Source organism: Suillus paluster, assembly GCF_016628075.1.
Source record: "Suillus paluster strain FC165 chromosome Unknown EDB91scaffold_18, whole genome shotgun sequence".
NCBI lineage: Eukaryota > Fungi > Basidiomycota > Agaricomycetes > Boletales > Suillaceae > Suillus > Suillus paluster.
In genome coordinates this window covers 125,072-139,053 of record NW_024537578.1, presented here as the reverse complement: position 1 = coordinate 139,053, position 13,982 = coordinate 125,072, and the positions used below count along the sequence as shown (strand labels likewise).

The window sequence follows — 13,982 nt, the reverse complement described above, 5'->3', positions numbered from 1 at the left end:
CAATGACACCCAACAAGTTGTCATCTCTAGGCCTATACTTGTAGTTGATAGGTGCACAAATGATGAATTCAGGATCTGACGGCCAACATCATTAAACTGTCTGCCATGTTGTCAGTTGATAGATAGACAAGCACATACATGTATCAAAAACCCTTTCACCCTGTTGCAGTTCACCATCTTGTAGACGTCGAGACGTCACACGAAAGTCTTCGCCAAGGTCATATTTTACTGTCACTTGGGTCAGATAGGCCATATACAACACCCGCCGACTGATATTACTCCAAGGAAATTGGCGCGAATGCAGGTGAGCCTGGAGAAAGCCACAGTAGCGCTCCATGTAAAATGTCCAGCTTGTCCATACTGGTCCACAGAAGCGTATCCCACTTGCCACGTGAAGTAGACCATGGATGGGGAGGGTGCATGTTGACAATCGATCCTCTGCATATTGGTAGTAGTAGCTGAATCGGAAAGGTATCAATAATAGCACCGCATTTTGAGAGGAGATGACACTTACTCTTCGTATGTTTTGACCCATTGGATTAGTCCCTCGTCGAGTGCGTCAATCTCACCATGAGTAAGCTGGAATTGCAGCATTTTCTTCATCATCCCTGCAAGTTCACACATGTGGTCATAGTACTTCACATCTTCAAATCGATCCTTGAGTATGATTGGGGCCAGGTACATGAACCAAAATCCCCATGCTTCGGCTGTAAAATTCGAACGGTCATGAGCAATATTTCCAAGGGCCCGTACAAAGGCTGCAGGGATGTCCTTGATGGCGCCCACTGTCTCAGCTCCAATTTCTTCCCAAATGTCGTCTGGGATCTCATAGTTCCCAAAACCAGAATCAAGGCCTTTAAAACGACCAGTCCACAGATTTACGAGGGTAGGCACAATGTTCTCCAGAAACAGATGCATCCATTCATATGGAAATGATTTTGAGTAGTCCAATGATTCCACACGTCGTAGTGCAGGGGGGCCGCGAATACCAGTCTGCTTGGCAATGGCCGCTTTCTCTGTTCTTGTTGTGGCTGACTGTAATTTGTTGTGTGTCTTAAGGTAGCTCTGGTGTGAGTGAAGAGGCAGATGGCGAGGGTCAAGAGATGGCCGAGGCTGGTGGTCAAGGTCTGGGGTGCTAAGAGGTGTATAGTACACTTTGCCGTGGCCAGTGATATTTTGTACTCCTTGTATCTCACATGAACAACATGGATAGACTGCATTGTGACCCTTGATGTTTAATAGCTTTTCGATAGCAACAATATCACCGTCCTCGAAGATGACGTATGCATGGAGATCAAAATGATTTCAAGTGGATGCGTCAAGTGTTCGCACTCCATCGGCGAGAACAGCACGCTCATCATCGAAGGGAGCAAGGAAAGACTCAATATCTTTCGGTTGATGGGGACCTGGAATGACTCCAACGCAGATGAGATTCTCTAGGCGAGTTCGGATCTGCGGAGGGAGGTTGAAATTTTGTAGAAGGATGGGAGTAGCAGATGGGCCCCCGCGACGTCTCTTGAAGAGGAGATAGCTATCAGCAGATAGCGCAAGTGCTACGTCATGTGGCTTGTGAAAGTATTTGTGTCTTCGCTTGACACCGTCTACAACAACATGACGGGAGCGAAGTTTGTGGTACCACTTGCCATCGAACACATCCCTGATAAGCCTATCACTCTGTACAAAGTTGTGCCGATAAGCCATTTGTTCAATTATGGTGGGATTATGAAAGAGAGCTTGAAGTTGAGGAATAAGAGGAATGTACATGAATGTGCGTTGAGGATGTCCGTGTTTGGTATATCGGCCTTCATTGCAAAAGGGGCATCTTTCATCATGAACATATTGTCCCGTATAAGCGATACAAGATTGTATGCAGCAGTGTATGTTCTGGGGTTCAATTCCAGACAGCAGCGCTAAGCGGTGAACTACAACCCATTCAGAATCCAAAGTCATTTTGTGTCGGAAAGCATAACACATCCTATCATAGGCATAGCGAGGTATGTTCGCAAGCATCTTCAGCTGAAAAGCTCGGATATTGTCGCGGTCCTCTTCCGTAATGATGTCATTACCTGCGTCAAACATTTGAGTATCAGGTCAATTGAATAGAAAAACACTCACAGACGTCATAAAAATCGCCATCACCATTTGGGTCTGCCCAAGCATTGAGCTGTTCTGCAATATCCTGGAGTGAAAGGTGCAGATACTCGTCATCATCTGCTTCTTCATCAAAGATGAAGTTTTCAGGAATATCAATTGGTGTTTCTGAGGCATACGAGCGATCAGATGATTCATCACAGTCGATGTCACTACAAGCAGCCTGGCTGCAGCCATCATCGATGCTCATGACATCCTCTGATGACCCAGTGTGGAAGGACCTGCCAGTCGAACTATCACGATTCACGATTAGGATTATCTTTGGTACAGCATGCCAAACTCACTCGTCATTGGAGCTACCACTCTCTTGCTCCATATATCTGTCTTCGTCATCTTCCCGGTCTGAATCCTCCATACATTCCAGCTCGTTGTTGATGAATTTTCGGTAGTGCTTATTCCATGCAGACTTTGATAGCCATTTACCACATGATGGTTTGCACCTGCATGTTCCATAGTCATCAGTAGGTGAAGGATTTCTGGATTGTGACATGGCTGGTTGAAGGCACGACATCGATGGTGGTGATTGATCAAGGGTGTATGCAGTCTTTAATTATATTATGGTGTGCACTCGAGTCTCGGAAGCACTCGTCGGAAATGCTGAAGATGGAAATCATGAGACAGGATCAACAATTCATTTAGCTTAAATTTAGTGTGTTCATCATTGATTTTTTTCGCGCTCAATGCCTAAGTCACTGATTTTAAAGTGATCAACACCAAAGTCAATGAAATTTTCAGATATTTTATTCTCACTAAAAAACACTTGAGTGCCATTCCAGTGACAGATCTGCTGAAAACTTCCGTGATCAGTGATGAACACATGTAAATTAATTGATTCTACTGCCCACAGTGCTTGGTTCGTCTTTGAATGGTGCACAGAAGCAATACAGATGTATGCAGGGACGTATGGACGAGTATGGTGGATGAAATAGGAGCAATCCGACGGGAGTTAGAAGAGAACTTGGAACCCCACTGACCAACAACTTAGATGCTGTTTGACTGAAGGTCATGGTTGAAGAATCAGAGCTTAATGCGCTAAATATAATGACCATTTACAGACTTGTACTTACAGCTGTTTGCATATACTATCTTTGGCCCAGAGTTGCAAAACACGATGTACCACACTCATCTTTCACTCATTTCCTTCACACAACGATTCTGAAGGATGATTAATACATAGCTTACTGTGTGTATTTTTTATTTCATGAAAAATGGACTAGAAGTGCTTGCGGCAGTGAAACACTGCTCAGAAAGTGTACTTTCCACGCCAATCCGTCGGAGGGAAGCCATCACATGTGCCGAAAAAATCAAGGATTTTACAAGGGATTCTTCATTGTCTTCTGATACTATCCTAAATTTTTCTAACATGAAAGCTGAGTTGTATTGTGAGATAAAAGTGTTCTACTATCGACACACAGGGCGTGACAGGAGCAGTGAGTTGGCATTCGGAGTTGTCAAGCTCCGCTCGGCAACTCTGCCAAGACTTGCGCAAACATGAATCTGCAAAGTTAAACTTTCAGTCTTGCAGTGCAGGTCGCATGCCCAAGGCAAAACAATCCTACAAGTTTGCTCAAGAACTCGAGGATAAAATCCAACATGCCTGCTCTGTTCTACATGCTTCTCCTTCTCATAACATTTGTGCTGTTGCAACAGAGCACAAAGTCCCATATCACACCCTTCGTCGACGGTTTCTTGGCAAAAGTCAGCCATATAACAAGGCTCATGTTGGGCAGCAGATCCTTTCACCAGAGTCAGAGGATGTGCTCATTGACTGGATTAAATTACTCAGCTCCATGGGGCATCCACTCAGCAAGTGCACAATCCGAAGCAAGGCAGCTGTATTATGTCACGGACAGTCTAAGCCCTGTGAGAAGTGGGTCAGAGGTTTTATCAAACATCACCCAGATATCTGCTTGGGGAAACCATCAGCTCTGGACCCAAAACAATGCCAAAATTTTAACCACACTGTTGTCGATCACCATTTTGAGCTTCTTAAGAAGCTTCTTGATGAAAAGGACATTCCCTGGGAAAACGTGTATAACATGGATGAGAAGGGGTGTCAGCAAGGTGGTGGAAGGAAGGCTTCACCAGAGAGGTACTTTGTACCTCATGGTAGATACCTGAAGTATAAGAGTCTGTTCAGATAAACCAAATTTTGCCAAATTTCAGAAATATGGTGCTTTGTAATGCTGGGGGTCAGTGTGACATATGTGACAAGCCATATCGATAACATGCCCACTACACGATCTACTACTAGATTGACTCATTCAAGTCATAACCGCTGTGGACATCTACAACACACCATGGTCCGTGGAAGGAAGAGCGCACTGGAGGGTCAAGATGCGTCTGAAACCAAAGACCGATGCATCTGGACACAAGATGACGAAACACACCTCATCCAGTTCATCACTACACACCAGTCTAAGGGTGGCGATGGACTGAACTTTGACAGGACCTTCTGGACCTCTGTTGCTACTGAGATGGCTAAACATACCACACAAGGTGCACCAAAGACGCTCGAAACATGTCAATCAAAATGGACACGGGTAAGTTTTTATTGCAACACATCAGTACTACTAGCCTAGAGTCTGTACTGATAAGACCTTCAGCTCCATAGCATGTTCAGTGTTGTCGACAAAGTAGCAAACTATTCTGGCTTGTCATACAGTCTGGACCATGGCACCAACATAACAGCTGTATCTGAGACGGTATGGGCTGAGATATTGAAAGTAAGTGCTGCCAATGCTCCGCTACCACTGGCAGCTACTAATATGATGCAGTCTACTCCCGCCGCAAAGCCATTCAAGAATAAAGGCTGGGTGCACTATGAAGCAATGAAGGAACTCTTGCCATCAAATACATGTGGCAACCGTGCTTTCTACACCCGCATGCCTGCCAATAATGTTGCACTGGTAGGGGCTCTGAGTCAAGCTACCACTTCTCAGCCCCTAGCTGGCACAAGTTTTGATGAAGCCAATATAGTTGACCAGGAGAAAGCATTGGACGACATTGAGTATGGTGCTGACACTTCACCAGATGTAGATATCAACATGTTGCCACCCTCTCCCTTTGATGCGGCACAACGGGCCACCTTCACACCCTCTACGCCGGGCACTTCTACTATTGGCAGTGGTAAACGAAAAGCAGGTGGAGAGTCAGGTGACAATATGAGAGCCTTTGCTCGCCCTCCAGGCTCTACAAAATCTGCATCCGAGTCAGGGAAGTCTGTCAAGTCACAGCATGTGGCTATCCCACAAGCTTTCCAAGACATGAGTAAGGAGATTCATAATCTCACCAACTCCTTCGATCGTGCAACAGACGTCATGCAAGAGCGCACAACTCAGGTTGCCCCACGTCCCGTGGTGGATCCCATTCCGGTGCACAAGCAGAAGGCTATCATTCAGCTGCAGAAGGAGGGTCTGGAGGACCATGAAATAGTGGAGATTATCAAGCATTTCCAAGCCGATGTTGCCATAGCTGATTCATACCTTGTCATCGAGAAGGAGAGCACCTGGAAGCTTTTCTTATCAACCTACTTGAACTAGATTTTCGCTGTATCATGCTTGCATTTGACGTTGTTAGTACTACTAGAAGTAGTACTGAATATCATGACACTTTGTTGCGCAACTGTCTATGAAACATTGACGCAAGCGACTACGAAAAATTGACGCAAATGACTATGAAAAATTGATGCAAATGACTACAAAAGTTTGTCCTCTATGACTGACTGACCTCTCTGCTGTCTCATCTGACAGTAGTCCTCCCACATCCGAAGGGCAATCGTGTCATGATGTTGGTGTGCACGAGTGTGTGCCTCTGCAGTGGGAGGACCTTCTGCAAGTGTGCCGACATCATACTCAGGCTCATTCAAGTCAACCTGGTGGTAGTCCATCATATCATTCGGGTCGTGCATCAGGAAAAACTGTATCTCTATATAGAGGACCATCCTCTATATAGCCCCGATAGCACACCACAGCTCTATACAGTCTATGGCAAGCTATCACAGCACTATAGACCAGTATAGACATCATGAAAGTCTATATATTACCATAAAGTTTGGTAAGTGTATTTAGAAGTAAAACATTTCAACAACTATAGACCCCAGTAGACCGTGGGAACTTTTTTCGATGAAAACCAAAGTTGTAGTCCTTGTCTAGGGAAGTCTATCCATAGTCTTATGACTTCAATAGGTTAAGATCCTAGTGAGTTATAAGGAAAATACTCGAAATTGAAGGGTTCAAGAAAGCAACTTGACCATGGGAACTTTTTTCGATTAAATCAAAGTTGTAGTCCTTGTCAAGGGAAGTCTATCCATAGTCTAATGACTTCAATAGGTCAAGATCTTAGTGAGTTATAAGGAAAATACTTGGAATTGAAGGGTTCAAAAGTGTTAAGGTACACCTTATTTATGTAAGCAAAAATGCGAAAATTCACCTTATGTGTATTCAAAATCCTAATGCTAACAGTCAATTTCATTGTCTTTTTCTTACTGTCATAATCCTAGTCCTATTAACCAAAAACTCGAAAATTCACCAAGTCTTGTGTTGTGGCTTTGTTTGGCACTGCTTATGTAAGCAAAAATGCGGTCAACCAACAAGTCTTTTCCCATTCTTTCCTTCCCCCCCACTGCCCCCTCATTAGATTATCTTCCATATTTCTCTTACAATTTTCGAGTTTTTGCCTCTCTTCTCTTCTTCTTGCTTCTCTATCCTTCTCTTGGTGTTGATGTTGTTGGTGCTGGTGCTGGTGCTGGTGCTTTGAACTCTGGTAAGTCTTCCTCCATAATTTTCGCATTTTTGACTATTTGACTAATCTTTTTTCTAACCCTCTCCTTCTAGCTCTCTTCCCTCCTGCTCCTCCTCCCCCCAACTATTTTCGCATTTTTGACCATTTGGCAAGTCTTTTCTCTGACTCTCACTTCCTCCTGTCTGATCCTCTCCTTCTAGCTCCCTTCCCTCCTCTTCCCTCAAGAATTTTCGCAATTTTCACTATTTGATAAGTTCTTTCCTCTCTGATTCTTCCTTCTAGTTCTCTTGCCTCTTCCTCCTGTAATTTTCGCATTTTTGCCTGTTTTGTAGTTATTAGTTTACATGTATTGTAGTAGTTGAAATATAATTTGGAATTTTCGCTTTTTTTTAATTTTGAGAACACTATCATGGCAACAAACAGCTATTAAGAGAAATTTTTGCTTTGTGTTTTGAGCTATAATAGCTACAATAGTTGTGGTATGTTCCACCCAGCTATAGCAACTTTAATAGAGCTATATAGCACTATACACTGGTGTAGTAAGCCTGCACAATTGGGCACTTGGCTATATGAGCTATAGGGCTATGGAGTCTGTATAGCAGTCTATAGCGCTATGGGTGGCTATATAGCCTTACCACATTTTCCTGATGCTCCTCCTCATTCCATCCTTCCTGCCTCTGCTCAACGCCAACATTGAGCTTGTTCCACACCCTTCGTATTGAGCCTGTCCTCAGGCTGCTCGTCGTGTGCCCACACCATCCTCCTGCACCTTCCTCTTGTCAACATGGAGTTCTCTCTGCCCGCTCTACCCATTCTACCTCACCGCCCTGCTTGTTTCTTCACCTACACTACTATTGTTCTCAGACTTCATCCTTCAATTAAATGGTTTGTGGGCACACTGCTTACTCGCTATTAATCCCTTAATGATTTTATCAGTATGCTCCGCACCACCAGTCAAATTGACTTGTAGTCATGACACACGGTGTATACTAGGGGATATGTCGGTGCTTTCTGTCATACGAGCACCTTATCTTTGATACTAGTTTATGCGTTGCTCTGTTTAATTGACGCAATAATCAAGCCTGTTCCCTGGAAACTTTATTCGGACCGACCATTTTAAATGCCCTGACTATTTTAAACACCCTGATTATTTTAAACGCCAATCAACCTATATTGTGAATCGACAAATGGTAAGACACCTCAAAGGGCAGAAGGGCCAGCAAATAATTGATTTGAGTGTGCATAAGCACCGTCAAAATCAAATGAAATATTGAAACCCGTCCCACTCAATGGGGGAGGCAGTTCATTGCCATTGGTGGTAAGAGATGCTGAAGGTTCGAGCTGAGTGGAACCGCTGCTCGATGAGGAAGGGAGTGAGGTAAGTGGTGCAGGCGTCGTCCCATTGACATTGCTGTTGTTGTTGTCGGTGTCAGTGTCAGTGTCAGTGTCGACAAATGGAAGACTCTTGTGTGTCTTCTTGCGGCGTCTTGGGGGAAGGTTCTCGTCATTCTCGTCAGGAGAACGAGCACAAGTGCACTTCTTGCGGAGTCTCGGGGGAGGGTTCTCATCATTCTCGTCAGGAGAACGAGTGCAAGTGCACTTCTTGCCCTTGTCTGAGCAGGTCCGGCGATGAAGTTCAATAATCTCACCACTGTTGAGTTTCTCGTTTCGCTCGCGGTGAAGTTCCTCGAACTCCTCATTATCCATCTGTCTCCAGTAAATATCTCCAGACTTCCATTTGCGTAGAAGCATCTCCAGATTGGTGAATGAGTTAGACACTTTGCTAAGGTTTCCAAAGGGAATGCCATCAGGCCATCCTTCGCAAATGACAAGGTATCGCTGGACAATGTTACGCCAATAGTGAGCCCACTGCATCTTTGCATCTGGGTCACCAGTTGCCTCCTCTGAAATTCATAAGTGAGACTATAGAACGGTTAATGAGTGACAGAAGACTCACAAAGCTTCTGATTAATTTCATGTCGGATTGAGCCGCGAACCTCGGAGCAACATTGTTGATGATTTTTAGCCACGCCTAAAATACATTTAGCAGCATATTCACAAAGTATGGGGAAAAAACTTACCGCATATCCCACTCATGGCGAAACCTTCCATCTTACTAACGAGGTCTTGGTTATCGATGTTCATGACAGACTCCATGAAATCTTGAACACCTTCAGTTGCATAGGCAATTCCACAGAGTGGCAGGTCAGTAGAGCTACGTGTTGTATATAGTATCGTCTCTGCGCCCGTCCGGCACCTTAAGCTATTCAACTACACAATTTTTGTTAGCTAATATTGTTCAAATAAAATAAAATAAAATAGATTGCATACCTCATTCTCGACGGCTTTGAGGGTCTGTGTAACGTTGTTGACCTTCGATTTGGTGGATATGCGAGTACCGGTGGTCTTCATGGCCTTATGCTCCTCATACTCCTTCAAGAGGCTAGCTTTCGCATCGGCAGAGAGTTCATGATACTCAGTGCGATTCTCCTGGACAAGGTCTGGTAAGACTGCCTTCCCCAACAAACCTGTAGTGTAAAATAAGTCAGTGTAGAAGAACTAGAAACGAAAAAAATATGTACCGTTTTCTTTGTCTGCGGTCTGATTCTTCTTCCAGCAGAATGCATTCCATGCACTCAATTTGGAGCGTTTTGATCGCAAGAGCCGTTGACCCATGTATAAGTCATGCTGGACGCGGTGAATAGTCTTGCCGTTAGAAGACGCAATCGTCTTGACAGATTCATCGATGCGGGCCCACACGTCGTCAAGCGCAGTCTTGAAGCAGCGGGATTTTTCACGGCGAGAGGCAGTGAGCAAGATTCGTGCTTCCTTGCTCAGTTGGACCCTTGGATGGCAACGAGGTGAGGGCTGGATGCGTCTCGAGCGAGTGCTCGATGCATAGAAAGTCTGGGAGCTCATGTCCTGCCATTCAACCCGGATCAGCATCACAGGTTTATAAGTTTCAAAAAACAAACATGTGCCATATGGTGCATTAACGGCAATCTACATTTTTAATACCTGAATAAAAGTCCAAAAAAGTATAGTGCACACAAGCACACCGTGATCCCGAGCACCTGAAAGGTCTTAGTTAACATTGCTTTCGGCTGCAGCAGTCGTTAGCAGCATTCTCAGACTAATAAAACATTAAGTTCATACCACGATTGCCTCCAATTTGGGCCCCTACAGGTCAGCGTTAAGTGCATTTGTCAGATGCATTGCCTGCTCGAATGTGAGACCCCACTTTGGAGACCTCAGGGTAGCCTCCCAACAGGTGTTGCATACAGTTGTCATTAGCTCGCGGAGCTCGGGAATCATCCCATCCCCCATTCTGAAGCGATCAAGCACCACATCGGTATTCGGTCCAATGCTAATAATCGGTGGACCATACACAATGACAGGCATGGGTGAATTGCTGTGTTGAACATTCCTCGGGAGTGAAAAGGCATCAGCGGGTCGACGCCGACGAGGCTTGGTGTTGCTAGTAAGAGAATCGCTTGCTAGTGCTGTGGTGTGCTGAACGAAGCTTGATGGCGGATGAATCGGAGTGTTGGAACTACCCTTTGGTTTGGTGGAGTGGATCTTGAAGTCGCAATTTAAATTGAGTGGAGGTCGGGCAGAGAATTGGATGCGTGAGCCAGTCAGGACCAAAGGGGCTGGCAAGGCCTGAGACCCGGTTGGATTCACCTGAGGAGCTGGATCTGTAGACAGCGTTAGGACAATCAATTTTCCTGAAAAATAATAACAGGGACTCACAGCGATGGGGAGGTTGAATGTCCTCAATGCGACACCGCTCTGTGAAGCATTGAAGGTGGTGTTTGGCCATCTGCTCACAGAATCCTTGCACAAAGAGTGAGACGTCCCCTCCAACCTGCTCTGGGAACTTGTGAAGTTCACGGGGAGTGACATAGACATCGACAGCGATATGTTCAGCCGCCAGACTGTCTGTTGCCTGAGACCCAGGGCAGCGAATGAGAAGTGAGATTCCACCATCCAGACGGTCTTGCATACAAAGCTGCAACACATACTACATTGAAAATTGTACAGACTGAGTTGAAAAACAAACGCACCGCATCAAAAACATCCTCAAGTGCAGCTTCTACAAACTCCTCGTGGGTTATCATCTTCTGATCCTGGGACGTCAAGACCTCATTGAACTTGATAAACGAGGGGTGAAGACCACCGGGGGTCTCTGTGTGATAATGGGTGCCATCTTGATGTGATTCATGCCTGAGCAAAGCATGAGCCGCAGCATGGCGCTCTGCATTGCTGAAACCTGGCACGAAGGAATCCAAATACAGCGCTGCAACACTGGCAAGCATAAAATGTGGCTTTCCAAGGCTCTCTGGACTTGGCATAGCAGGATCTTCAGCCCCAGCTTGTCGCGGTAGTGGTTTTTTGAGACGGTTTGGCGTTGACATGTTGGTAGGCATTGAATTCCAGGAGGGACACTGGAGGCGAAGAATGAAAGTAGTGTGTAAGATTGAGTAAAGTGAGAGCGCCTGTACATGTGTATAAGTTCCAGATAAGACAACCGATGTATAAGGATTTGTGTATGTGCTTGACAGTTACTCCAGGGCAATCTGTTCAGCAACAGCAATCAGGCTCTTGCTGCTGCCAATCTAATTATAATAAGGATGCGTGTATGTGCTCGACAGTTACTCCGGGGCAATCTGTTCAGCAACAGCAGTCAGGCTCTTGCTGCTGCATCTAATAAGGATTTTTATTCTGCTGTTTCGTCCTTAGATTACATTACAACTGTGAATGCATTTTATTTTAAGAAAACTTGAGACAGATTCAACTAATACATCAAACAAGGCCGTCTGTTAATCAACAATCGATGCAATAAAATCAGTGATGTCCTGCGTGACCTGCAATTGCTCCTCATGCTCCATGACACCCTCATTAGCAAACTCCGAAGTGATTGTATCATGGGTGACACCAACTTCTGTCGAGGCAGTAGCTGAGTTGACGTATATATTTCAAAGCAGAGAGACGTACCATCACCTCCAGCCATACTGTGTGAGATGGAGTTAGTAGGCTCGAGCACTGTTGCGATAGCCCCGACCTGCTGGCCGATCCCTCTACTACCTGAGAAACCTGGTTCAAGCGTGATCTGATCCAACCAAAAGGTATGCACAGCATTGACGGCTTCGCGTGCTTTCCATTGCCATTGTAGCTCATGACCTAGTGGAGGATTCGAAACCAAAAGTTCAGTAATGACTGTCGTCATTTTGATGGCTTCGTCGTGAATTGCTGTGCGTAGTCGACGGACTTCAACATTAAGCCGTGCAATCTCTTCCTGAGCACGACATAGCTTGAAATACTTTACTGTTGCTTCCTGATGGGCAGGCTTTGTCCAGTCAAGCTCGCAAATGTCTGTGCATGAATGGTGGAGTAAATCAAACTCGCCTAAGAAGCTATATTCAGTTATGACTCTGCAAGACAACTTAAATCAAACACGCCTAAGAAACTATACTCAGTAATGTCTTTCTAAGACAACTGCGGACACGGAGGATCTAGTGCAGCAGCCTGAACATTGTACCGGCTGAGTGCATTTCGAATCGCCTCAGAGTGTCACTGCAAGGCCTTTCCGATCTGCTGGCGTAGTTTATAGCCTTGTAATTACTCAGTTTCTCCACACAAGTAAGTGAAAGATCAAATACGCACCCATTCCTGAAAGTGAAAGTTTTGAGAGCTCGAACAAACGCATGACAACTAGGCGTTCTAGGTGATCTAAAGTGGTACGATATTGACACTGAGATGCTTCCTGTTCATATCGATTGTCGCTGCAATAAAAATCCCTGACTCATCAAAAACAGCAAACATTTTTTTACGTTGCTCAGGGCCAGCATTTCTCCATCTCTCAGCGCATCTGAATTCCGATCCTTGCATTTCAGACCCAACATCTTCCCAGTCATCTTGTCTGGGATGACTTGAAGTCACAGACTATAAATCTCATTTCAGTGTTTGTACATACAAAGATAAATCAACATACTGTGTGCGCTCGGACTTCGTTCTGAAATTTATTGATGGCCATCCAGTCAACCCAATAATCTGAACGAGGCTGCCATGAATCTTCTCGTGGTTGCAGGCCATACGTCGATGACGCCCAACATTTGAGGCTGTTATTTCCATCTACAGTCACCAGCCATTCAAAAGGAAGGGGAGGCTCGCCTTCAAGTTTATAAACACAACACGGGCAGGAATTTAGAAGCCGCCAGTTGGGAGTGTTTCGGCCAAGAGCATCATTGAGGCGAGTCTTCACACGATGTAGTATCTCGAGATACACATCATACACAGCAGAGAATTGAGTGTTGAGATAAGCACGATAAGGAATCTACGAACAGTCAGACTGACAACAATAAGATATTTCAAGGCGTACATTGTGTAGATGGCACAATGTTTTGCATTGTGCTTGAATGCTAAACCGAGGGCACGTCCGATGCGATTGGTGGTATGCAGCGAGTGTACGCAATGAGATAGCGACCGTCAGATACAGTGGAGAACAACCGAGATAGCCATGGTAAATTAGTGTTTCATTTGGATAAATGTGGGAAGGTTGCGATCACGGTGTTGTTCTCCGGCAACCTGCAGATATTATCACCAAAGCAAAGCAAACAAAGTTAGCACACACCAAATAGATCAACTAGTTCAATATTAGCAAGCGATATGCAATGGCTTCCATCAGGATTTATGACACCGTCTGGGATGCTCGGCACGCCATCACCCTGCCAGTTGCGATCACGATAGTCTATATACACATCAACCAAGCGATCAAGTTGAATGTTCCAATGCCCAGTCTGGACCTCGATACGATCATGACGAGTGCGTGGGTCTACATAGCGACTGAAATAACTTACTATGAGTAAAATTCGAAGGTGAAGGTTATGGGTACATACCAAACAGATAGCGACGCGACTTGCTCTGATAGGCCATCAAAGGCCTCATGTTTGCCACCCTCATAACTAAGGTCCAGTGCTTCTTTGCCTGGGGGTGCTGTGTATGGTGTGGTATCAGCATTGAACCCAATGTCCGACATCATATTTTCGACCACATCTCGGTCAGCCGACGTCATTTCTATGAATCAT

General features: G+C 45.1%; 7 protein-coding genes across 7 annotated transcripts; 2 read left to right on the top strand and 5 right to left on the bottom strand.

Moving 5' to 3' along the window:
- Positions 1 to 111: 111 nt before the first annotated feature.
- EDB91DRAFT_1236645 (uncharacterized protein) lies at positions 112 to 1,950 on the bottom strand (the record flags this gene model as incomplete). Its single annotated transcript, XM_041321487.1, has 11 exons — positions 112 to 152; positions 202 to 438; positions 570 to 701; positions 723 to 818; positions 843 to 1,113; positions 1,156 to 1,191; positions 1,216 to 1,269; positions 1,333 to 1,380; positions 1,417 to 1,515; positions 1,558 to 1,566; positions 1,597 to 1,950. The coding sequence occupies 11 exons, from the start codon at positions 1,948 to 1,950 to the stop codon at positions 112 to 114; spliced, it is 1,377 nt and encodes a 458-aa protein (XP_041178472.1).
- Positions 1,951 to 3,941: 1,991 nt separating this feature from the next.
- EDB91DRAFT_1051124 (uncharacterized protein) lies at positions 3,942 to 4,295 on the top strand (the record flags this gene model as incomplete). The annotated part of the gene is made up of 1 exon (XM_041313585.1): positions 3,942 to 4,295. The coding sequence occupies one exon, from the start codon at positions 3,942 to 3,944 to the stop codon at positions 4,293 to 4,295; it is 354 nt and encodes a 117-aa protein (XP_041178471.1).
- Positions 4,296 to 6,698: 2,403 nt separating this feature from the next.
- On the top strand, positions 6,699 to 7,280 carry EDB91DRAFT_1346163 (uncharacterized protein). The gene is made up of 3 exons (XM_041325878.1): positions 6,699 to 6,915; positions 6,987 to 7,143; positions 7,177 to 7,280. The coding sequence occupies exons 1-3, from the start codon at positions 6,729 to 6,731 to the stop codon at positions 7,247 to 7,249; spliced, it is 417 nt and encodes a 138-aa protein (XP_041178470.1). The 5' UTR covers positions 6,699 to 6,728; the 3' UTR covers positions 7,250 to 7,280.
- Positions 7,281 to 8,094: 814 nt separating this feature from the next.
- On the bottom strand, positions 8,095 to 11,312 carry EDB91DRAFT_1247093 (uncharacterized protein; the record flags this gene model as incomplete). The annotated part of the gene is made up of 9 exons (XM_041322767.1): positions 8,095 to 8,798; positions 8,976 to 9,165; positions 9,226 to 9,422; positions 9,477 to 9,897; positions 9,954 to 9,998; positions 10,051 to 10,074; positions 10,177 to 10,592; positions 10,648 to 10,906; positions 10,962 to 11,312. The coding sequence occupies 9 exons, from the start codon at positions 11,310 to 11,312 to the stop codon at positions 8,095 to 8,097; spliced, it is 2,607 nt and encodes an 868-aa protein (XP_041178469.1).
- A 668-nt stretch (positions 11,313 to 11,980) lies between these two features.
- EDB91DRAFT_1017387 (uncharacterized protein) lies at positions 11,981 to 12,253 on the bottom strand (the record flags this gene model as incomplete). The annotated part of the gene is made up of 1 exon (XM_041312507.1): positions 11,981 to 12,253. A coding segment is annotated over one exon (273 nt), but the record flags the coding sequence as incomplete, so codon positions are not given.
- A 374-nt stretch (positions 12,254 to 12,627) lies between these two features.
- EDB91DRAFT_1051106 (uncharacterized protein) lies at positions 12,628 to 13,456 on the bottom strand (the record flags this gene model as incomplete). Its single annotated transcript, XM_041313583.1, has 3 exons — positions 12,628 to 12,840; positions 12,890 to 13,231; positions 13,277 to 13,456. Coding segments are annotated over 3 exons (735 nt in total), but the record flags the coding sequence as incomplete, so codon positions are not given.
- Positions 13,457 to 13,529: 73 nt separating this feature from the next.
- Positions 13,530 to 13,888, bottom strand: EDB91DRAFT_1010800 (uncharacterized protein; the record flags this gene model as incomplete). The annotated part of the gene is made up of 2 exons (XM_041312414.1): positions 13,530 to 13,740; positions 13,794 to 13,888. Coding segments are annotated over 2 exons (306 nt in total), but the record flags the coding sequence as incomplete, so codon positions are not given.
- Positions 13,889 to 13,982: the final 94 nt, after the last annotated feature.